The 24,213-nt window shown below is 52.5% G+C and overlaps 1 protein-coding gene across 1 annotated transcript; it reads left to right on the forward strand.

Moving 5' to 3' along the window:
- Positions 1 to 1,506: 1,506 nt before the first annotated feature.
- XKR6 (XK related 6) lies at positions 1,507 to 23,901 on the forward strand. The gene is made up of 2 exons (XM_024746941.1): positions 1,507 to 1,699; positions 22,937 to 23,901. The coding sequence occupies exons 1-2, from the start codon at positions 1,516 to 1,518 to the stop codon at positions 23,899 to 23,901; spliced, it is 1,149 nt and encodes a 382-aa protein (XP_024602709.1). The 5' UTR covers positions 1,507 to 1,515.
- Positions 23,902 to 24,213: the final 312 nt, after the last annotated feature.

The raw sequence follows: 24,213 nt of genomic DNA on the forward strand, positions 1-24,213 counted from the left end.
TGGGTTGTTCTGGGGCAAGAGTGGACCCTGGGAGACCAGTTAGGAGGCTTCTGCTTCGATCCAGGAGAGAGGGGTGGTGGCGGGGACCAGGCTGGCGGTGGTGATGGGGACAGAGAGAAGGGACCGTCCAGCAGCCCCAAGTAGGCCCCTGACGGTGCTTGAGGACAGTGGGGACTCTGTAGGGGGGTCAACCATGCTCTCAACCTCTGTGATTCCGGCTCGGCCGTTTAAAAGACACAATGGTATACCTTCCCAGGGGGTGGCCAGGGACGCAGGTGTGGCTCTGTCCTGTTGTCTGTGGCCTCAGTTTATGGTGTGTATTCTTGATCCTAACTAGGCCCGCAAAGCTGTGCCTTCTGAACCCTGCTTTTGTCCCGGCGCTGCCGGCTCCTCTGGGCCTGGCCTGGCCCCAGAGACGGCTGGCTGGCTTGGATGCTACCTTCCATCCTCCCCTTGACTGTGGCTTGGAGACAAGCTTCCAAAGTTTAGGTGAAAGTGAGGCAGGCCTGGGGGCTTTCTCACGTGGACCTGGATACATGCCCAGCACGCGGATTATCTCCCTAATCTTCCCACCAGCCGTGTGATGCTGTGATTCTGCTGTGTGAAAGAAGAGTAATGAGGACACAGAGTTGGGTAATTAGTCCAAGGTCCAACAGTGAGCAGATGACAGAGCCGGGATTTGAACCCAGAGCCTGTGCCCTCTGCCTGCACCTGCTCCCTTTGCCCCTTGTCCCTCCCGGGTGGAGTGGGCTTAGTGGTTTGTGTGACTGAGTCTTGGGCTGTACCTGGATGGAGGCTCCATTGCAGGCCGTCCCTAGTGTAGAGGGATGGAGGCTCCATTGCAGGCTGTCCCTAGTGTAGAGCGGGGCACGCACGAGCTTTGGTGTCCAGCAGCCTGGGGCCGCCTCCTGGTTGCTCCGCCATCAGGTCTGGAGCCTGTGCAAGTGACTCCCGCCTGTCTGTCCTACGTGGGAACTACACGTGCCTGTCGCCTGGGACCCAGGCAACACGCAGTAGCCAGCCAGCCAATGATACTTAGTAGGAGCTTCATAAATGTTAATTCCCTTCCCTCCTCCTCCAGAGAGGTGAAAACCCTGCAGGAAGGTTCCCCCTGGGACCCTGAATTTCGGCCAGCCCACCTGCTCTCTGAGCTCACCTGTGATGCTTCCCTGGCAGGCCTGTGACATCACCCGGTCCCACTCTTCCATTTCTTATTTTACAGATGAGCAAAGTGAGGCCAGGGAGACTTATTTTACAGATGGGAAAAGCGAGGCCAGGGAGCGGACAACTTGCCTGGGACCCGTTCCCTGGCCTGCCCCCACCCCACCCCACCCCGAAGCCTCAGCACCCCGTCTGTGGTCCGGCAGAACCCCTGGAGCTGGTCCAAGCACCCGGAAAACCTCAGCGCCAAGGAGGGGATGCTAGCCTGTGGGGACGGCCTGACCCTCCCACAGCTCCCACGCCGACCCACGCTCTCTGTGTTCTGTCCCGTCTCTCGGCAGGTATATCCGCACCATGTACCTGGGGATTCAGAGCCAGCGGCAGAAGGAACACCAGCGACGCTTCTACTGGGCTATGATGTACGAATATGCAGACGTTAACATGCTGCGCCTCCTGGAGACCTTCCTGGAAAGCGCCCCCCAACTGGTGCTACAGCTGTGCATAATGATCCAGAAGAGCCGCGCCGAGACGCTGCCCTGTGAGTCCCCTCCCCCTCCCCGGGGCTGGGGGCGTCGCCCTGATCCCCGAGTCCTCACTCCCCCGCGCCCCTGCGTGCGAGCCTGCCCCGCGGTCATGTGAGCAGAGCAGAGCCGGGTCTCCGTGTCCCTGGAGCAGCAGGGCGGAGGGCCCTAGTCTCCCATTCCCGGGGGGAGAGGCCCCTTGTCTTGGCGCTGGCCTGAGCCACGGTGTTTGCACATATGCGGGATATGGGGAAGATGCCTTAGGACAGCACGTGCCCAAGAGGCTAAGTCACGTCAGGCGGCATTAGCAGTTTTAGACGTTTGTAAGCTGTGGTGCTCTTGCTTTAGACCCAAGTATAAAATATAAAAGCCGCACTTATAAAACAGGCTCAAGTAGCTCTGTTCTAGGTAGATGGGGATGGGGGTCCAGAGCCCAGCGTGGCCCGCCCACTGGCAGCACCTTCCCACTCCTGGCCACTGTGGCCCCAGATGGTCTCGGAGCGCCCAGGGCCCGGTCTGGACAACACTGGTCTCTACAGCAGTGGGAAGCCTCTGGGGGCCACCTGACTGAAAGGAAGACCTTTCCACATTGGCCTCCTCTGGTCAAGGTGGAGTCTCACCCCAGGTCGCCAATGTCAGGACAGACCCCAGGCCAGACCAGCCTGCAAGTGTCATCGTCGTGTCAGAGCCTATTTCAGCAGGGCTGGAGCTCCAGCAGGGGAGAAGGTCTAGGGTGAGGAGGGGCTGGAGATCACAACACTTGGGGGACCCTGGGGACGTTTTGCCTGGGGAGGACTTGAGCTATGTGAATTTCAACATTTGAAGGGATGTCAGGGAAGGATGATGGTTCCAAAGGGTCTGGAGGGAGCTACAGGGAGACCGTTATTGATTCTACATGTGGGAGACATTTCAAACAGCAGGAGTCGTCCAGTGATGGAAAGACTGTCTCAGGAAGTAGAGAGTTTCCCGTCGTGAGGAATATTCAAGCAGAGCTGTTGCTGCAGGGACTCAGCCCAGAGGTTCCTGACTCTAGAGGGCTCGAGCATGTGTGATCTGGAGTAGCAAGGCAGCTGGGGCAGAGGGTCTGTTCTCCTGGGGCCTGCTGGCCTCCTGGGTCCTCACCTCTGGGCCCACAGCTCCCCAGCTGCTCCAGCGGGCCCTGGGTGCCACCAAGTTCGTGAGCACCTGTAGGGGGGCTCTCCAGCGGGACACCCCCTTGCCCCACGTGGCCCCAAGCTCTGGCCTTTCATTGAACTGCTATGCCTCTTTGGTATAACGGGGGAGATGACAACCGTACCTAATTTTGGGGGGGGGTGCAATGATATATGGCACGTAGAACACTTTGTTATCCAGCTCTGCAGGCATCTAAGGGGGTGTGTTTCGCATTGCCAGGGAAGTGGTGTGGGCAGGCTCCTAGGGTGATCCCCCATCTTCCGCCCCGTGGGTCATGCTGCCCCAGCTGCCTTGCTGAGCCCACTCTTTCTATGATCACTGCTCAGGTTATAAATGCAGAGAGGCTGGATGTGAAGTCCCCAGAGAGGAAACTCGAGGGGCAGCCGATGTCGCTTCCTAGGGGTCCTCCTGACATAGGAGCCCAGGCGGCCCATGTCAGCAAAGGCTAAGGGGCCGCTGGGCGAGCCTTTGTCAGCAGGAGCCTGGGAGTGACAAGAGCCAGGCTACTTTGGCCTGGGGAAGCACTCCCTGGCTCTTCTGCCCACATGCCCATCTTTTCATGCCAGCAGCTCAGAGGTTGGGGGAGCACTTCCCCACATGTTTGGTGAGTGGAATAGTTATTTCTCGAAATAGACTTGCACAGTTAAATACATTTGGGGACTGCTGGACCTGACAGAGGTCAGTGGCAATCTTTGCTGTTGGGTTGTGAGTCCCCAGGATGAGGGTCTGCAGGGCTGGCTGGGGTGATGGGAAGGAAGGAAACTGGCCGTCACTGTCATGGAGCATAGAGTGTAAGCTCTTGGCATGTTCCTTTTTCCTTTATTAAAAAATTTCAACTCTTTATTTTATTTATTTATTTATTTGGGGGGCACATCCTGCGGCATGTGAGATCTTAGTTCCCCGACCAGGGATTGAACCCGTGCCCGCTGCAGTGGAAGCACGGAGTCTTAACCACTGGAGCCAGAGAAGTCCCATGTTCCTCTTTCTTAACTTCTAGAATATCTGCTCATCACTGGACCCTTGTGTTATGGTGGTAGATGCCTTCCCTCTCTTTTCCCATAAGAAGCTGCATGAAATGTATGCCCTTTGAGGAAAACCATTTTAAATAGTAGAAATTGGAGGAGAGGAGAGATAGTCTGTGAACTTGGAAGGGACGTGTTGGCGACGTGGACTCTGTGAGTTCTTAGAGGACCGTGGCCTGGAAAGATGGGGTGACTCCGCCTGCTGCTGGACAGCTGTGTGACCTTCAGCAAGTGACCGAGCCTTTCCGTTCCTCAGTTTTCTCGTTTCTGAAATGGGGATAATATTGGTACCTACCACAGAGGGTTGTTCTGAGCATTTTTGACGTGATGAATGTCAAGGGCCTCGGGCCGCATCTGGTCATTTTGTGGTTGGCGATGGTCGAGCTTTTCCTGCAGGTACACTTTCTGAATTGGACCACGAGTTACTAGTGAGATCATGGCTAACTGGCCTTGTTTGGTGGGCTTTTGGTGACACCTGTCCACTCTATACCGTTAATGCTAGTAGATGGCTAGAAAGATCACTATTGCTGTAGTAGGTGAGTTTTCCGTGGATCTTGTCCAATGCCAACCTCTTCCACTTTTGCTACTTTTGCCAGCTATCCACCTTTTATTCCTCTTTTATCACTGGGTTAGCAGTACGGTATTTGGCCTGCAAGATGGATCTGTATCCAATTTACCCACAAAACCAGACTCAAGTCAAAAGATAACACTGGGTTAGCCAAAAAGTTCGTTCGGGTTTTTCCGTAACACCTTAAGGAATCTTACGTAAAAACCCAAACGAACTTTTTGGCTAACCCAATAGTAACAGTAATAATAAACCATGGGAATCTTATGCTAGAGTCATTTGGGTACTTCAGTTGGGTCTTCCTTAAATCTGGTGTCTTGAAAGTTTAAATAAAGATATAAAAGGGGCATGTTATCTGATATGCCACTTACACTAGTAGGGAGTCTTTTGTCTGCTGAAAGCTTCACGAGGCTTCTAGGCTGTGACAGAGTTTGGAAAACAGTCCTAATAGTGAGAAAAGCCTGACAGAGCTGCGTATAAATTCCACCTCCACCATTTATTGACTTTACGACACGGGGCAAGTTAATTTCCTAACTGGGCTTCTTCATCTGTAAAGTGGGCATAATAACTGCTTTTGGGTGGTTGTGAAGGTCTGACGAGCAGCACATACCCCTCTACAGCACCTTGGCTGGCGTATTATGGGCACTTGATACAGTCTGCCATTCAACAAGATGCATTAAGTCAGGAGCCGTACTACGTGCTGAGGGTAACGGGGAACAGATGTGGTCCAGGCCCTCATGAATCTTCCGTTCTCTCTTGGGAGACATAACAGAAACAGCTAGACAGCTAGCACGCTGTGGGAAGTGCTTTAAGCAAACAATCAGGGTGCCAAGACCACAGTACACGGGGTGGGGTGTGGAGAGAGCTTATTTGAGCAGGAATGTCAGAGGAAGCCTCTCCAGAGAGTTGACATTTCGGCTGAGCATAAACACTGAGGAGCCAGCTATGGGAGAAGCAGATACAGCCTTCCAGGCAGAGGGAACGGCATACGTAAAGGCCCTGAGATAGGAAACGCCTGGCTTGTTCTAGAAAATGAAAGGACTCAGCATAGCTGGAGGTTGGCGGTCTGGGGAAGGAGAGTGATGTGCGGAGGATGGAGGGGAAGGCAGAGGCCTGACAGCTTGGGTTTATACCAAGTGCCGCGGGGAGGGTTATGTAGGAAGTCTTTTAAAGAAGATTCCCTTTCCTGCTGTGCAGGGAGGAATACAAGAGCTGAGCCAGGAACGCCGGTTAGAGGCAGCGGTGGAGGTCCAGGGGTGAAACGATGGGGTTGGAGTGTCTGGGGGGTGGAAGCCAAGTGCACGGGTTGGAGGGCTGCTCTGGAGCGGAAATCAACAAGACTTAGCAGGCCTGGTGCAGGCGGTGATAGAAGGAGGGCTGGGGGTTTCTAACAGGGTGTGTTGAGGTTGAGGACACTCTACGGGGATTGGGTCAAGAGTTCGTAGCTCTGTCACCTTTCCTGGCTTTTTGGGTTTTCTGACCCTCCCACGTGAACATTGGCAGGGCTGGGCGAGCGCCACTGGCGACACCCACATGGCACCTGAGCCTGCCTTTTGGGGTTGAGCTCGCCGTGAGGAGTTCTCCTCCTTACAGGGCTCTGATGACCACTCGCCCGTGGCCTCACGACCCCACTTTTCAGGCACCTGCTCTGCTGTAGGCAAGGTGCTGTGTCAGGAATGGGTTTGCGAAGATACCTACCCTTCAGTAGGTGTTCTTAAACACCAAGCCCTTAAGCACTGGTTTTCTTTTAAATAAACGTTGAGCTCTGAGATCCAGATAGGCCTCTTGTCTTTCCATCCCTTTGGTGTTAACCTCCCTAATCGTCTCCTTCTTTCTTAACCTCACTTGTCAGCTCCGCTTACATCAGAAGCCCACCAGTGGCGTGTACCTTAGCTTCACATTTGCTCCTTTCTCCAGCAAGAGAGCGCTGCAGAGAGGCAGGTGTTCGTCCAGTTTCTCTGCTCCCGTCTGTACCTTTTTCTTCAGCTGCCACCCCAGGAGCTCTTCCTCCTTTCCCGAGTGAGGACGAAAGTCATCCCAATCAGCTCCCTCTCCGGGCTTCCTCTCCGGATCCGGTTTCCATTCTGGTTGAGGGCTAGGCTTCCAGGTTCCGGTTCTCAGGAGAGCGAAGGCCAGGGTCTGCTTCTCAGCTGTGGGCTTGGTTAAACGGCCCTCCCTGCCTTCCCCTCCCCACAGTGAAAGACCTCCATGTCTCTCCCCTTGGGAGATTTCTTTTCTCTAATGTGAAAAATGCTGTCCTGTCTCTCCAGTCCCGCTCATATGGACATTAGCTGTTACCCTGCAAGTCTGGGACACAAAAGTTGGCTACTTGATCGTTTAGGATTTTGGTTATGCTTAGGTGAAGCTGCCACCCAGAAAGTGAGGGTGGTCTGGTTGTGTGGCCCATGACCACAGATCTGTGTTCTATACCAGACCTGTGAATTTCCTACTCAATTTTCCTCATTACCAAGAAGTAAAATTCGTTATTGAAACAACCATTTCACTGCATCAAACACCATCAGATAATGAATCACCTTGAGCAGAGTTATGGGGGGTTTCCGTGCTCCCTGATCCCCTATTGTGTGAGCCACCGCCTGACTTAATCCTGGTGGAGTAGCCCCCTTCTCCCTGACTCCCCCTGTCCCTCACCCCCGCCCCGTGCTGAGCCGGAGCCGCTAGCTCTGAGAGATGCTCTGGGGTTTCAGACCAGGTTGGTACCAAGATCTTCCAGCCTCGGATCTCAGCTCCAGGCTGCTCATGCCATTCCTTGGTCTTAGCCTCCAGGATAGTTAAAGGAGAAGATGTGCACTTCCCTGTTCATGCCCTTCCCCTGGCTGTCTTGCCTCTTCACCCTTAACTGCAGTGAAGAAGGACACGCCTTCCTTCTCCCCCCAGAACACAGACTCGGCCTCTCTTGTTTCCCCGGGGTACGAACTCTCCCCAGCTCTGTTTCTGTCTCCTTCTGAGAAGCTGCCCCTCCTTCTTGCCCATCAGATACCCGCTTGGCGTCTACACACAGGGTGCCCTGAACAGCCAACTCCAGCTCCCAGTTCTGCTTCAGCTCCCAGTGGCTTCTTGTCAAACAGAACATTAAAACCTCACACTTCTAAACAGAGTTTGCAAGGATATTAAACAGAGACATCACTTTTGGTGCATCAAAAAGAGAGGAGAGTTCTTTTTTTTAAACTGTGATAAGAACACATGTAAGATCTACCCTCTTAACAAATTTTAAGTGTAAAAGAAAATGCAGTATGTACATATGAGGGAGGGTTCTTAAAGCAGCAGAAAACGTTTGAGAAAGGCAGGCTAAATCAATGTCACTACAGTTAACACAGATGAAATAACAATCGGCCACCTGAAAATGTTTGTGCATGAAATGTTGGGACAAAGCCAGTGGGGCTTCTCGGGGGAGGCTCCGAGTGCTGCCAGTTCAGAAGCCTGAGCCGTAACTGTAACGGGGCCACTTATTCAGTAACTATTTATTAAGCACCTACTATGCACCAAGCATGGTTCTAGGCACTGGGGACAGATATGAGCAATAAACAAAACAGACAGGAAGCCCTGCTCTCATGGAGCTTGCATTTCTTGTAGGGAGAGACAGACAACGAACAAAACAGCTATTAGAAAATGGTAGGTACTCAGCAGAGCTCTAAAGCTGGGAAGAGAGAGGGGTGGGGGAGCAGAGCTGTGTCAGCCTTCAACAGTGTTGCAGGAAGGTCTCCCAGTCTTCAATGGGGTGGCAGGAAGGGGACCTCTGAGCAAAGATATGAAGGAGGGAGGGAGCCAGCCCACAGATCTCTGGAGGTGAGTGTACCAGAGGAGGGGACAGCCAAGGGCAAGGCCTTGGGCTAAGGAAGTGACTCCAGTGTTTGGGGAGCAGCCAGGAGGCTGGGAAGGTGGGTGTGTCGTGCCTGGGCTCAGCCGTGCCCCGGGGGTCCTGCCAGCAGAGCATCTCTTCCTCTTCTGCTTTGTTAAAAAATTTTAAACTGCTTTATTGAGATACACTTTACATACTGTAAAATGCACCCACTTGAAGTGTACGATTCAATGGCTGTTAGTGTATCAGCGGAGTTGTCACCATCACCACGACCAATCTCAGAACAGTTTCATTGCCCCACAGAGACACGTCACACTTCTTAGGTTTGCTCTCCTGTCTCCCACCCCGCAACTTTCCTGCATAGGGAGGCGGGCAGCTGAAGGAGCCCTGGGTCCTGAGTCCACTGTGCTAGAACGTGGCAAGGGATGCTGGGAAAATCTCTCCCATCTCATCTCTGAGCCTGAGTAATATGAGTGAGGGCAGGAGGGACTCCTGAAGTCCTTTCAGTCTGTAACTGTAAGGAAGAGAAAAGTGGGGGAATCTGAGCAAGAATCGGACAGGAGCAATGTTTAATTATTAGGCTAGACATTCACATTAGAGGCGATCGCAAACTCTAGGTCTCGTGGGAACTCCCAGCTCCAGGAAAGATGGCAATTAAGTGATCTTCAAAAGATCTTTTCTATTTCTTAAGATTTCCAAGGAAAGAAGGCCTACAGATTTCATGAATGATGTCTTCCTGTGTCACACACCTCTCACTCCTGGGGAGTGGGTGGAATGGAAGAGACCCTGAGAAGGAAATGGGGGAGTCCCTGTAAGCTGTTCTCCTTCCTGTCTGAGCCTCGCCTTTTTCATCTGTAAAAATAAAAAAGGGATCCTTTCCATTCTAGACACAATTGGAGACGTTAGGTGGGTCAGGACAACAAGAGGAGTCCTAGGGGTGAGGCAGTCACTCCATGGCCAACCTGGGGTGACGTTTGGGTCTGATGTTGACCAGCGGAGAGCTGAGTCCTCTCTCAATTCCAGGCCCTCTTATGCGTTCAGACCCCACGTGCCCCAGGCTGCCAGACCCTGGGGTTCAGGAGCCTGCCCGCTGTAATACCTGCCCACCTGTGACCGCGTGGAGCCCATCCCCACCTCCTGCTGTTCTTGGGGACCCCATCATTCCCTTCACCCCCCCACCCTGCCCCAGTACTAACCAAGTACTTTGAGGCCTCCTCTGCTTGTCCCTCCAGTAGTCTCCTGAGACTGTCGCCTAGAAGAAAAGGTGCTGCCTCCTGTTTTGAGTGGTAGCAGGTGTGGACCTGACTTCGCACTCTGATTTGCACTTAGAAGCTGCATCAGTCCCATAAGGCCCTTAACCTCTTTGAGCCTCGGGGTTCTCGTTTGTAAACCACGCATCGTAACTCCTGCCTCAGAGGGGTTTTGTCAGGAGCAAGTGAAATACATTTGTTTGTTTCACAAAGGGGGCCCCCTGGCAATCACCCATCCGAGGCCGCATTGCTGCCCTGCTCAGCGAGGCCCTGGCTGGGCGACGTCACCTGCTTGGCAGCTCTGCTTCCTTCGCCAGGCTGCTCGCCTGAGCTGCCGTGGAGCTCAACGGCGGTCTGAGAGCCCTCTGCAGCCTCCTGACACAGTCCCTTGCAGGGCTCCAGGGGCCGTTCCTCCTGTAACCAGGCCAGGACCGTGGAGAGCGCTGGTTCTAGCCCAGCACGGTGCCGAGGGCGCAGCAGCAGCGGCAGGTCAGCCTGCGATGGCCGGTCTCGCGCCTCTGTCCCCACGCCGTTTCTCCCGCTTCTCCCTCCTCCCCACCCTCAGTGCCTGGTGCAGGAGTGGGCGGTGCCCCTGCCCTTGGCCCAAGCCCTTCTCCTCCCAGGATTTCTCTTGCGGTGGTCAGATCGTGCGGTGACCTGTCAGGGAGACGCAGAGCCGGTTGGCTGGAGGAGTAGTTCGCGGGGGAGGAGGGGGGATGTGACAGGAGAAAAGGTGGGAACTCCAGCTGTGGGCGCCGGCTTCTAGCCACCCCACTTGCCCGTTAATTTGGCTGGGATATCTGACGCATCACTTGACCTCTCTGAGCCTCGGTTTCTCCTTTTTAAGTTGGGAATAATCGTACCTGCCCTAACCTACTCAGAGGGGATGGGTGGGGACCCTGTGAGATTAGAGGGGAAGCCACCTGGGGACTAGGGGTAAGGGTTACACATGCGGTTACCTTGTGTCTCGGGTGAGGGAATGACTTTGGGGTTTAGATTAAATTACATCATTGTAGCTTAGAATCCCAGCAGGACCCTCCTCTCCCCCCACTTACAAACATGGAATCCCAGGGCCCTGCAAGGTGAGACTGAGCTGGAGATGCTCTTGCCCCCGGCTGCAGGCCTGCTTCTCTCTTGAGAGGGCATGATTGCGTGAGAAAATCAATTAGGTTAGGCCTTTGTCAAAATATTATAGGTATGGGCTTCCCTGGTGGTGCAGTGGTTGAGAGTCCGCCTGCCGATGCAGGGGACACGGGTTCGTGCCCCGGTCCGGGAAGATCCCACATGCCACGGAGCGGCTGGGCCTGTGAGCCATGGCCGCTGAGCCTGCGCGTCCGGAGCCTGTGCTCCGCAACGGGAGAGGCCACAACAGTGAGAGGCCCGCGTACCGCAAAAAAAAAAAAAAAAAATCTGTTATAGGTAAGTTTGATGGTCAACGATAATACATCACACAGGCTCCCTGAAACACATCTGCACTGAGCACGTCTGGCCCTGTGCTAGCCTCTGGGGGAACAGAGGTGAGCCAGGCAGGCGGGTCTCTGCCCTTCGGGGGCCTACATCTTAGTGGAGACAGGCAATAACGAGTGACACATGAATAATAACATTTCAAATATGATTGAGTCTATATATGTGTGTATGGGGGAGTAGGACATGTAGGCACATCTTTATTGCTATAGAATACTGTATATATACACTCTATATATTCACCATGTATGTACCTTGTACTGCACACATTCTCTGTCTCTGTCTCTCTCTCTCTATATATACACTATATATAGATATATAAATATATAGTATAGTATGTAAATACATCAAAGATGTACATATATCAAATATATATTGAATATTCCAAATCCATGTTTTTACACATGGGTCACAAACAATAACCTAAGGCCCAGTCTGCTTGTACCAAAGCCCATGCTTTCCAGGGCATCTCACGGCCTCTGTTAAAATGCAGTCAGTCTGGGAGCATCAGGGCATTGAGACTGGTTGGCTGTTTGCTCCTCAATGAGGGTGGATTTACTGGAACTTTCCAGGGATAGCAGACGGATTTCTTCACAGTGTGCTTCAGGCCCACCAGGATCCAGGCATCCGCGAGGCTTGAGTGGCTGACATTTGTTCTAGACTCTCTAAAGTTTGCCTTTACCTAGTTGGCTGTGAAGATGGTATTTCGATAGCTCTGACAGCATCTTAGAAAGAAGAGGCAACCGAATCAGAGGGCTGGATTTAGCTTTCCTCCTGCCCGGTCCTTTAAATACCAGTATTTGACCTTGAAGCTCCTTGAGAAGGGGGCTGTTGCCTTCCCCCATGTTCCCAGAGTGACCGTCAGCTCGTGGTCAGCCGCTCAGAAGAGACTCCTTATCCAGGTATCGGACCACAGAGATGCTGTTCTCATGACCTGTCCCAAGGTCACTGGTCTGTGCCCCAGGGGCCTCTCTCAAGATATTGAGCAGTTCTCGGGAGGAACTCTAGAAAGCCTGAATCTCCAGCTGCTTGACACATGCGGGTTCACAGTTTGTTTGTAACTTGAGAACATTGAGGAAATAGGAATAGGAACCCCATCACAGCGTTCCTCATTCTCAGCACTAGTATATCTGGGGCCAAATCACTCTTTGCTTGTGTATTGGGGAGCTGTCCTGTGCTCTGCAGAATATTTAGCAATATCCCTGGTTCCTACCCACTAGATGCCCACAGCGCCCTCACCCCGAGCTGTGACAACCAAGAAAGTCTGCCAGATGTCCTGGGGGTGGTGGGCGTTGGGAGAACGTAACATTCCCATTGAGGACCTTTGCCCTGCTATTAAATGGGTGATTGTGTCAGCTGAACATGGCCCCTCAGGATGTCCACTTCCTAGTCCCCTGAGCCTATACGTGGCACTTTATGCAAAAGGGACTATACAGGTGTGATTGACTTAAGGATTTTGAGATGGGAGCTTATTCTGGGTTATCCAGTTGTATCTGATATAATCAGAGGGGTCCTTATAAGAAGGAGACAGAGGATCAGAGGGACAGAAGGCCATGTGACAAATGGAAGAGTTGAAGATGCTATGCTGCTGGCTTTGAAGAGGAGGGGAGGGGCCGTGAGCCAGGGGATGCAGGGAATGCCGCTGTGGATGCTGCAAAAGGCAAGGAAGCAGATTTTCTCCTGGAGCCTCTACAGAGTGAGCCCAAACCTCTGACACCTCGGATTGGGACCAATGAAACCCATTTCAGACTCTGACTTCCGAACTGTCAGATAATAAATCTGGGCTGTTTTAAGCCACTAAATTGGTGATAATTCATTACAGCGGCCATAGGACACTGATATAGCGGGGAAGGTGGCTTTCTTTAACTAAGCAGTTGAAGCTAGCTGTTTACAAGATGTGGCATCAACCTCATGGTTATCTGGGGTCTGCATTTGTGACTTTGCTTGGGAAAGTGTATCTGTGCAGGGGACACATTTGTTGGGTGACAACTCTGTACCAGGCATGGGGATTACCGGAATGGATAAGCCAGTTTTTCTACCCTCAGGAATAAATGTTAGTTCTATCCTCAGGGAAGTCACAGTTGAGGGAGAAAGACCAACAGTCAGCAGAAAATGTGACTATAAAATAGTGGCCGTCGAAGAGGAATGCACAGGAGGGTGCAGAGGTGGTACCGTGCATTCAGGGGGAGTCAGAAGGGGGTCCCAGGGGGAGATGGTGCCGACCTCAGCCCTGGAGGATGAGCAGGAAAGGGGAGAGGGATGACACGAGCAAGGGCCGAGGGGCTTGAGACAACATAGCGTGCGTATGGGGGTCCGTGTCTCTGCTCACAGCCGCTCATATGTGGGCATCGTACTTTGCCAAGGGCCCGGCACTGAGCTAACCCCTTGCGTAGCCATTTGTCTCTTGATCCTTACGGCAACGTCAAGAAGAGCGTTCAGTTATTGTTGCCCTTTTACAGGTGAGCAAACAGGCGTGATGCCCAGCGTCACTGGACAGCAGGGTGGCAGAATCTAGCCTGGTTCCAGAGCACACACTCAGAACCACGGTGCTCTCCTGCCTCTGTGAGTGGGTTAATATCACTAGGTCCTGACCACGGGCCTGGGAGCAGGGCCCAGACACAGAGGTCTTGGGCACCATGAGTGGGGGCTTGGATTTGAGCCCATGGGACAAGGGAATTACTGGAGGCTTTAGCCTTGTAACCCCAGGCCATGGGGGACTTTGGAGGTGGAGATACTGGGTTTGAAGCTCCCTCTCCAACAGTTTGCTAATGTTGTAACTGTTTTAAAAGACAGGTTTTGTTGTTATTTAGGCATCTCAAGGGCAACAGATCAGGAGACAACTGCCATTGAAAAGATCGTTTGTTACTCAGAGATCCCAAGAGGAGAGGGCATGCCACACCATGGGGTGGGTGGCCACCTGGGGAAGCACCAGTGTCCGTCAGCAGGCAGAGGGAGTGAGGGGAAAATGTGGGCAAGAGCCTTTATTGTGGTTTCCCAGGGAAGGAATGAGTGAGGCAGGGGAAGCAGGCTTAGCATAGGCTCGTCTGAATAATTTCAGGAGGCTCTGGGGCACAGCACTGTCCCTAGTTGTCTGGTACCTGGCCCTGGGGTGATTAGGGCAGCGGGATAGTGGCCCAGAGTGTCAGAGCCCAGTAGAGGAGGTGTGCGTTCCGGACTGGTTGGTTTGCATATGAAAAGCACTGGTGGTTTGCTATTTTGAGGAATTTGCTAAACCTGGGAGGGGCGGTCCCTCCAGGATCAACAAGACCCCACAAGGCAAACCATCAGAATAAAAGGACATGCTTTGTGCAGTAACTAGACAGATCCTTTTACCTCTCTGCGCCTTGGTCTCCTCTCCTATAAAATGGGACACCAGTAGACACTTCAGGGGATTATTGTCAGGATGAAATGAAATAACTTATGCAAAGTATCTGGCATAATGCCTGATGCATCATTGGGAACATTCACTGAATGTATTCCTCTTCATCTCCGTCTTCTACCCTCAAGGTTTTCTTCTAAAGGACACAGGCATAAATGGAGGCTCCCGGGGAATCCCCCTTTCCGCAGGGGAAAATGGCGGGAGGGGAGATGGCTGGTGGGTCACAGACCCCTTTCCCTATGGGCCCCTTTGAGAATCAGAGGACAGCTGTGGACTGTCTCGTGAGAAAAATACCCACACGGTTTTGCACATAGTTTCAGAAGGACCTGACCAATTGCTGCACTGCCCTTGGGGGCTCACATGCATCACGGTACCTACGAACTTAAGGAAAAAGGGAACGAGTAAGAGAGAAAGTGTATGGAGGTGGTGGGAGATGCTAAGGTGGGAAATTAAGCCTGGAAGTTGGAGGAGGCATTGGGGGGTTGCAGTTCTCAGTGTGCTGGCCAACGATGGCCTGGCTGAGAGGCCGAGCTCTGGTAAAGGCCTTAGTGAGGTGACACTTGGGGACCTGGGGAAGGGCCCCCAAGGTGGAGGACAGAGCCAGCGCACATGCCCTGAGGCAGGACTATGCCTGGACCACATGGGACAGAGGGGGAGCGAGGGGCTGGCGTGAGGTGACCCTGGAGCAGGAAGGGGCTGTCTTATGTAGGGCCCAGCCTGGTGCCATGAGAGGGACTTAGGTTTGAGGCCATCAGAGAAGGCATGTGGTGAAGGGCGTGGGTGGGGACTCGATGGCATACACTTGTAACTCCAGGCAGTGTCACGAGGGGCCCTACAGGCCTTATAAGGACCACGGCATTAACCCTGAGCGAAGCGGTGTGTCAGTAGGAGAGGCTGGCCGTGCCCGGTTTCGAGGCCAGAACCATTTCCCTGGCTTAAAACAACTTCGGTTCATTTCTTGCTGTTGCGCGTCTATCACAGGTCACTGCGGTGGGGGTGAGGGAGCGTGCCCTTCCTCCTGGACGTGACACACACATGCTTCTGCTCACGTGGCAGTGGCTGGGACAGGTCACAGGCACAGCTGAGTTCAGCAGGGCGGGAAGGCATATCCTCCCTGCGAAAAGGTTGAAAGTCAGGCACCGTTGACAGGCCGCCATGCCTGGGAGGCCACGAGGAGAGACGTACCTCAGCTTAGTCACTTTGGTGGAATTGCGAGTGGCCTGTCGGGACGAGGGCGGATGCAGGGAAACCCACTAGGAGGTCCTCCCAACAGTCTGGGCAAGAGAGATGAAAAAGAGGTGTCACCACCTCTGCACTTACTGGCAGGCTCAGGGAGGGACCTCCAGGGTGGGTCCTCGGCCTTGCAGGCCTACAGATTGGCCACCGGTGCTCACAGAGATGATCAGAGGGGCTCGATTACCAAATTGATAAGAAATTGGTGTATAAACCTGAATGCCAATTCCTTCACTTATGGACGGGGATGGGGAGACGTACCTTTCCAGTGATTCCAAAGAGAATCTGAGTTTTGGAGTTAGGTAGCCTGTGTTCAAATGCCGGTTCTGTGATTTCTTAACTACTTGATCTGGAAAAGTGGCTTAGACTGTGAGCCTTCATTTCTGCATCTTAAAATCAGCCTCAGATACATTTATAGGGGAGAATGATCCGGTTAATGGGTGTCACAGCATGGAGTCTGGGCCAAGGTAGCTGTTCAGTAGAGGGGGTATTATTGTTATGGAAACTTAATAGAGATTAGCAGGTGACATAATGAGCCTGAATTCCGAGTCAGTAAAGAGATTTGTCACAGAAACCATGGCAAGACAATGCGCTGTAACGGAGACTACTGCTGTGGTGGCCAGATTTGAATTCTGTCCCCCTTGGACCATCTCCCTGACGTTAAGGAGCACGTTAAGGTATAATTACTCAGACGTCAGCTCTCCTGAATTATTCCAATCCTCCCTTCCTTCCTATGTTTACACCATGCCACCCTGACTGGCCTTGGGTTTTTTCAGGTTGCCTCAGCTACCGATGTGTCTGTCCTGAGGGTTACATCCACAGTGATGGATGCCATCTTTTATTATGACCCTTCCTAAAGGTCAGTCTGGAAATGTCAGGAGTGTCTTAAGGTGACCCCATGTGGTAACCTCACGTGGGGATCACACTCTCTCCAAATGGGACTAAAATGAATATGTCAGTGCTTGCAAAAGTCTGCAGCTCAAAGAAAACTGATAGACCTTAAATTATTTACTGTGGATGTATTTTCAGTGTAAGTTGAAAAAGGAGATTGATTTCTTTGTTGCTGCCACATCAGACTTACAGAATATAATTCTGGCTGATCGCCAGGCAGTGCGTCTGATTTGCTTAGAAGTGTGGAGTAGGAAAACGTTATGAGGCTCCTCTAATTGGCAACAGTGTTCAGCACGTTTAAGGGGTGTGCTGGTAAATGCTTAACAACCAGTTCTTAGCAGGGTCGGAAGGAACCCTGATTTGTAGCATTTGCCAATTTCTGTGGTATAAATATTCCCACCACACCTATTTCAGGCCTCTCACATGACATCAGCCAGCCCACAAAATTCCTGCCCATTTGACAACTGGATCTCGGAAGCCAGGATGACTGGCCCCAGCACACAGACCGTGAGTGAGGAGTGAGATAATCCCAGGGGTCGGTGGTCACACTCTTGCTTACTCCTGTGTAACCATGGCCAAGTTACTTGACGTCTCTGAGCCTGGTTCACAGATGGCATCCTTGAGGCTGGTTTCCTTTCCCTGGTGGCCCGGGTAGGAAAGTACCTTTGTATCATCACTCCCTTGCTGTGTCTCCTGGGTGGAGGTTAGTACAGGAGACAGGCGGTGATGCTTAGAGAGCTGTGCCCACAGCTGCCTTATCTTTGTCTGAGAGCATTTCTAAGCACAGACTGGGCTTTTTTAAAACGTAGGAAGATGGGTGAAGTTTGATGGGTAGAAAGAGAAGAATTGCCCGTCTAATAGGAGCTCAATCTGGAGAAAATAGACAGTGGAAATTAGCCAAGCAGGTGGTGGAGTTCCCCCAAACCTTAGCTTCAGTGGTAAAAGGAGGGAGGAGGTGAGGGCTGAGAGAGGCAGATGTTCACCTTGACGTGTGGATAGACACATAGCAACTTGAGCCTGTTTCTTGGTTTGGGGAATCTCTGGGGGACCCGCCCATGGGGGTACAATGTCATATAAATTAGGTGAGCCACAACGGGAGTGTGGCCACATCCACATCTCTTAAATTCAGATTCAGTCTCCTCACCTGTAAAACGAGGATAACAGCCCAGCAGGGAAAGGATGCCATAGCTGGGGACTAGCTAATGGTCAAGTGTGCAAGAGTAGATCCAAACGACAGATGTCAGAGTCAGGGGGAGGTGCATGGACCCAGTCCTCTGAATGCCACCCTTAGGAATTGGTCATCAACCTCACCGAGAGCTCTCAGTTGTGACTCGGGGGTCAGGAGTGAAGGGAGGTGGGAGAGTTAAGGGAGCAAGGTTGTTACCCTCGAGAAGGTTGCAGAAGAGACGGGAGAGGTGGGATCTCACGGCAGAGGGTGCAGGGTCCAGGGGGCTGTTCTTTGTAAGCTGGCGGTACTTGCCCACGGAGACACGCTGATAGGAGGGAGCTGGGAGCTAGGGGTCTGCACAGCTGACTCTTCTGCGCCTGCTCTGCTCTGCTCAGCGCCCCATCCAGTCCCTCCTCCTCGAGTGTTTTCCAGTGTGTGATTTAGCGGTGGGACCAGAAGGGAGCTCTTTGTGGCAGAAGGAAGAACAGGGCAGCTGGTGACAGGGCCGGACATTCACCGCCCCCGCTCTGGGAAACAAAGTCCAGCAGTGAACCCCACTCGCCCAGGCTCACAAACAGCCTTGGGGCCAATCCAGGTGCTCCTGCGGCTTCTCAGAGACTCCTTGAACCCGCGTGCAGCGTTCCCCCGGCGAGACTGTCTCGCGATTTGGTTTCTCCTCAAGTCCCCTTTCTGGCTCCCATTCACTGGCCCCCAGTGCCGCTCTGCTCTGGTCCATCCGGGTCACGGCCCTGCTTCTTCTTGCCAGACTGCAGCCTCCCTACCTCACCCTGATGACGGCCCTCCTGCCGCCCTGGTCCCTTCCACGGCATCACACCTTTCCTCCTGGTTCCTCCACTTCATCTGCTCCCCACCCCTCTCTGATTTTAGGGTCCCGACCTTCCCCCAGACACCCTGTCACTCTGTCTGCTTCTCACGTGGTGGGACATCCACACTCACTTTTTGCTTTGTTCCCCAACTGGCAACAGTTCAACTGACAGTGACCCTTGGGTATTGCAGGGACACCACCAAATTGGTGGTGATGGTGACTTCCCAGAGGACTGCCCCTCCTTGGTCAAGGGCCTCCAACTGCAGGCTGCAGCCCCTCATGCTCTGCTCCGTTGGTCATAAGGTGTGGACATCCTATTTCCGGAAACCTTAGCCCCTGGGTCTGGTGATCAGAGCCCCAAGGCCCCTGTCCCAAGCCTTTCTCAGGGGGTGGCCCCCACGAGGCTCTGGCTCAGTGACCTCCCAGATGGTGGGGCTGAACTTGGTTCACCCAGTGGGCCAGCTGCAATCCCCCCTTCCTGGTCTGCAGCAGGAAAAGAGAGCAAGCCGTGAAGGTCACTGCCCAGAACTCGTCACAGCCGAACGTGGAGTGTTTTACAATTTCCAGTCTGATCTTTGCAATGCAGAAAATGATGGAGCTGTAAGTGAGAGGAATCATAAATGTGCCCAGGCCTGTCTGAAAATTTCACTGGGGGCCACGAGGCTGCTTCCACAGCCGGTTGCTGTGGTCTTGGGGTCTTGGCCAGGATAATGCATTGACTTTTGGGTTGACCTCGGGCCAGACAGAAATCTTCCAAGTGAGCCACTGCAGGAGGAAAACCCTGCACTTCCTCCCTCTGTAATAATATACGCTGCAGGCCTTTGAAGATTAATCACTTAACAGAGGGAAAGTGATCTCAGTTAATTCTGCTGGAGTCATCTCTTTCTTTGGGGCTTGAATGTTGCTTTCCTGAGGAAAGTGGAAGAGAATTCAGATTTGGTTTTTAGCTCCATAATCAGGGCCCTCTCTCAGATACCTGTAGGTACTACACCTCCCATCCACTCTTGGCAAAAGATTCAAATCCTTTACACCCAGAGGGCCCAGTCCCTGCTAAGACCAAATCTGGAGGGTCCATTTAATACAGTGGCTACTTTCAAGGCCATGGAGTCTGAGTTTGAATTCCAATTCTGCTTCTTGATAGAAGTATGATTTTTGAAAAATATCTTGTTCATCAAAAAAATGGAATTGGAACACTGTATCCAATATCACAGACTAGGTGGCTAAAACAACAGAAATTTATCGTCTCACAGCTCTGGAGGCTGGAAGTCCAAGATCACGTGTCGGCAGGGTTGATTTCTCCTGAGGCTTCTCTCCTTGACTTGCAAACGGCCGTCTTCTTGCTGTGTCCTCACGTGGTCTTTCCTCTGTGAGCACATCCCAGGCATCTCTGTGGGCCCAAATGATCTGTTCTCATAAGGACAATAGTCATTAGGGTGGATTAGGGCCACCCCTAAGTGCCTCTTTAAAGGCCCTATCTCCAAATGCAGTCACGTAGTAAGGTCCTGGGGGTTAGGGCTTCAACATAAGAATTTGGGGGTGGGAGAGGTGGGGACATTGCCCATAACAAGTGCCTACATCACAGGGTTCTTCTAAATAAGATACATGCTCAGTGAATCATGGTGTGTAGTTTCTCTTGGGTAGCCTCTGTTTCCTGTTGGATGTGTGGGTTTGAAGTGGGTGGTCTGTGAAGCTCCTATAATGTTTGGTGATCTACAACTTCACCATGTCGGGAGCAGATGAGGCAGAGAGGTAAGACGGCGGCTGGACATCAGCCAGCCCACAGGCCCCCGGCCAGGTGTCGGCTCTCGGTCCTCCACGTGACTGTCTCCCGAGCCCCCCTTGTAATTTAGCAGTGATGTCTTATGACGTTTGCGGAACATTCATACCACATCCTAGAGAGAACTTCCAGAAGTGCTGACCGTGGACCGAGGCAGTGTGTGCGTCGGCTTAGAGGGGAGTGATTTCTGCAATACCCTGAAACCACAGGCATGGATCTGGAAGTGGCGTAGGTGACCCAGAAGATAGATTGACGATGAAGGATTGAATTTCGCTTCACCAATGTGGTCAGTGGACGTTTGAATTCCTCTTTGCTCATTTTGGGCGTGGATGGGGCTACCATCACAGCACACCGAACAATGAAATCAGGACGGTGACAGCAGAGGGGCTGTCCTGCTTCTGCACCCCAAGTTTGTTCAAGAGCACACTCCGAGTTAGACTGGATTAGACCACACTTCGGCAAAAGCTAGCTTCTTACTTCATGAGCTTGTGCTTTTCTGCAAACAGGGGAAGTAATACCTCTTGCTTTATTAGAAGAAACAGAAAAATCAAGCCTTCTTTCCATTCAGCTGCTGTAGAGATCCCCCTGATCACTGAGGGTCGGTAGCACCTCTGAGATGTATCACTTTTAGCATCAAGAAATGGGTTCACCCCAGGAGAGGGGTAATGCCGCAAAGAAGCTTTCCGAGGATGCTCCAGTGTTGGTAATAAGCCTGGCCCAGACGATCAAGATGACTGCATGTTCCCTGCCGTCCAGAAACCTACAGCCTAAATCACGTGACTCCCAAGGGAACCCATTCCCCTCCCTGCCCCAGCCTCAAGAGAACACGAACACAGGGGGCTCTGAAAGGTTAGCATAGCCACTGTGACATGGTCGCAAGAGACCACATGGCTTCAGCAGAGGCTGGTGGAAATGCCCTGTGTGTACAAAGGGCAAAGCAGGACACACATAAGTACTGTGTTCAGAACTTTCCAGAAAAGTGAGAGGAAAATCATCAGGTGTTTTCAAGATTGGCTTCTATGGAGAAATTGGGATTGTTTCTTCCCTGTTTATTTTCCACGTTGGCTGTGATTCTTGCAAAAGCAACACATACTCATCGTCACAGTTAACCTTCCAGGCTTTTTCTGTGCTCTGCCAGCACACTGGTTTTTGGCATCAGACTCTAATGTTCTGCAAGCTGCAAACCGGCGCATCTCCCTGAAATGTCGGAAGGGAGGTGCCGCGTGGGCTGGGTGGGGAAGGACAAATGCGTGGGGCGAGGGGCAGGGAGTGACAGAGGACTTTGATCCTTCACTGAGGGTCAAGTGGAGAGGTGAGGAGGGGCCGGGGAAAGACCAACAGAAGGCTGGAACTCTGGGCCAGCTTCATGGGTCTCTTGATGAATGAGGCTCCTGGATCTGACCTTTGGCCTTAAGAGAGAAAACGACCGGGTCACTTTGATGTCAGCCTGGAAGAACGCCGTAGGGGAATCGTGCTCTGGGGTGAAGGTGGGGACCTTGATTAGGAGATGGTGGCCCATGGGGTAGTATTCAGGGCTCCAGCTGAATTTAGCTGCATTTAATTCTGAAATCTGGGGAGAGAAGAAAAACAAAAGAGGCACTAGACGGACTGAGTGGAGCTAATGCTTGAAGGAGCAGAGGGGCAAGGGGGCCTTGCTCCAGAGGAGATGGTATGACGATGCCGGACTTCATGATCGCCTGCCCATGGGTGGACTTGGAGAGACTCCAGCCACTGTTTATTGCGTTTAGATTGATTGAGTTACAAATATCACATAGGCAGCGTCATAAATAAAATTGCTCTACCGTCCCTTGGGATCAGACACATTCACTTGCTCGTTGAGGAGACGTGTAGGTAATGATGTGCAGAGGCCTTGGAGAGCTCACCGGGCTAGGGAGGGGAAAGGCATCCCCAAAGCCCAAGTTACACTGCTCATTGCAGGACAGAAGCAGAGAAGGACAGGGCCTCCCCAGTCAAGGCCTCAGGGAACCTCGAGCAGTGGCTGATTGGAGAAGGCAACAAGGAGCGTGGGGAGACCACGAGAGACAAGAGTGAATGCGAAAGCAGTCAGAGAAACACAGGCTGTCCCCGGGTCCTTGATCAGGGTGGCCTTAGGGAGTGGATGGGGAAAGGCCAGATAGAAGAAGATCCCCTTAAGGGCTCCTTGGCCTTGAGCGAGCTGGCGAGAAGGGGAAGGGTGACTCCAAAGCCTCAAAGTAGGACAGCTGTGCGCCTTGGGGCGTTAGTAAGCTCTCGGTCTTCACAATCGGTGATCCCGTCTACTGGCTGCTCTGAGAGCACAGCCTGGTGGTGACAAGGACACCGACCCCGCCGTGAGCTTATGATCTCTTACAATAGAACACGTGGGGTCCCTCCCACAGCAGAGGTGATGAGCCAGCACAGCGGTCCTGGCTCTCTAGCCCCTTGGCAGAGCACGCCAACCTCAGCTTCACTCTTGAGCCGTGGGTCTCCAGAAGTTCTGGCCTGGGTCGTTGACACTGAAGCTAGATTTCACAAGCTGTCAGCTTAGGGGGCAGCCATGGCCTCCAAGTTCGGGTCCTGATTTTGTGTTTCTTTCTCCCTCCTCCTGTAGATCGTGGTGTGTGTGGGCGTCTCCTCGGCTGGCAGCCCTGCTGTGCCCAGCGGTTGAGGTCCACGGTTTTGACTGTGTGGGTTTGTGTCTTTCCGGCAGGTGTCTCCTCTGTGACTTCCCTGATGTCCCTGGCTTGGGTGCTAGCCTCCTATCACAAGCTGCTGCGGGACTCCAGGGACGACAAGAAGAGTATGAGCTACAGAGGGGCCCTCATCCACCTCTTCTGGCGCCTCTTCACCATCTCATCCAGAGTTATCTCTTTTGCCCTCTTTGCTTCCATCTTCCAGCTCTACTTCGGGATCTTCGTGGTGGTTCACTGGTGTGCCATGGCCTTCTGGATTATCCATGGCGGAACAGACTTCTGCATGTCCAAGTGGGAGGAGATCCTCTTCAACATGGTGGTAGGGATCGTGTACATTTTCTGCTGGTTTAACGTCAAGGAAGGGCGGACTCGATATCGAATGTTTGCATATTATACGATAGTCTTGACCGAGAATGCTGCCTTGACGTTCCTTTGGTATTTTTACAGAGACCCGGAGACCACTGACTCCTTTGCGGTGCCAGCACTGTGTTGTGTCTTTATTAGCTTTGTGGCTGGGATTGCACTGATGCTCTTATATTACGGTGTGCTGCATCCCACGGGGCCGCGAGTTAAGATCTTGGCCAGCTCCTGTTGTGCCGAGCTGCTCTGGGGCATCCCTTTGCCCCCCGATGTTGAGCCCATGGCGCCTCAGACCCCTGGGTACCGGGGGACCCAGGTCACGCCTACCAGAGCCGTAACGGAACAACAGGAGGATCTCACGGCTGACACTTGCTTGCCCGTTTTCCAAGTGAGACCCATGGGGCCCTCTACCCCGTTGGGGCGTCCTTACCTCCCAGAAGGGCCCCTCATTAAGATTGACATGCCGAGAAAGAGATACCCAGCTTGGGATGCTCATTTTGTAGACAGGAGATTGAGAAGGACTATTAACATTCTGCAATATGTCACCCCCGCCGCGGTAGGCATTCGGTATCGAGATGGACCGCTCCTTTACGAGCTGCTACAGTATGAGTCTTCGCTCTGAGAGCATCTCGACCCAAGTTGAGAAGGGGACCTTAAGTTTGGTTTGCGGTAAACGCCGCTTGCAAGAAATATAACTCCTCCCTTCCTTCAATACACAGAACTACCACCACCACTACCACCACCACCACCAATGCTACAAAAAACAAAAAGAGAATAAGTCACAACCCCTTCAGATAAGCTTTCTTTCCAGTCGCTGTATGTATACAAAGATATTCTCTATGTTTTGTAAGTAAAAACAAAAAGAAAACCTTTCTTTTGTTTTTTACACATAAGTAACAGTATTGAAAAAAAAAATCCCACACTATGGTTCATA

The sequence above is a fragment of the Neophocaena asiaeorientalis genome, unplaced genomic scaffold (assembly GCF_003031525.2).
Source record: "Neophocaena asiaeorientalis asiaeorientalis breed wild unplaced genomic scaffold, Neophocaena_asiaeorientalis_V1.1 scaffold633, whole genome shotgun sequence".
Classification (NCBI taxonomy): Eukaryota; Metazoa; Chordata; class Mammalia; order Artiodactyla; family Phocoenidae; genus Neophocaena; species Neophocaena asiaeorientalis.

Excerpts from the sequence above, each read along its gene's own strand:
- XKR6 (XM_024746941.1), top strand. The coding sequence starts at position 1,516 with ATGTACCTGGGGATTCAGAGCCAGCGGCAGAAGGAACACCAGCGACGC. Across the intron at positions 1,700-22,936 it reads CCGCGCCGAGACGCTGCCCT|GTGTCTCCTCTGTGACTTCC; the intron begins GTGAGTCCCCTC and ends TCTTTCCGGCAG.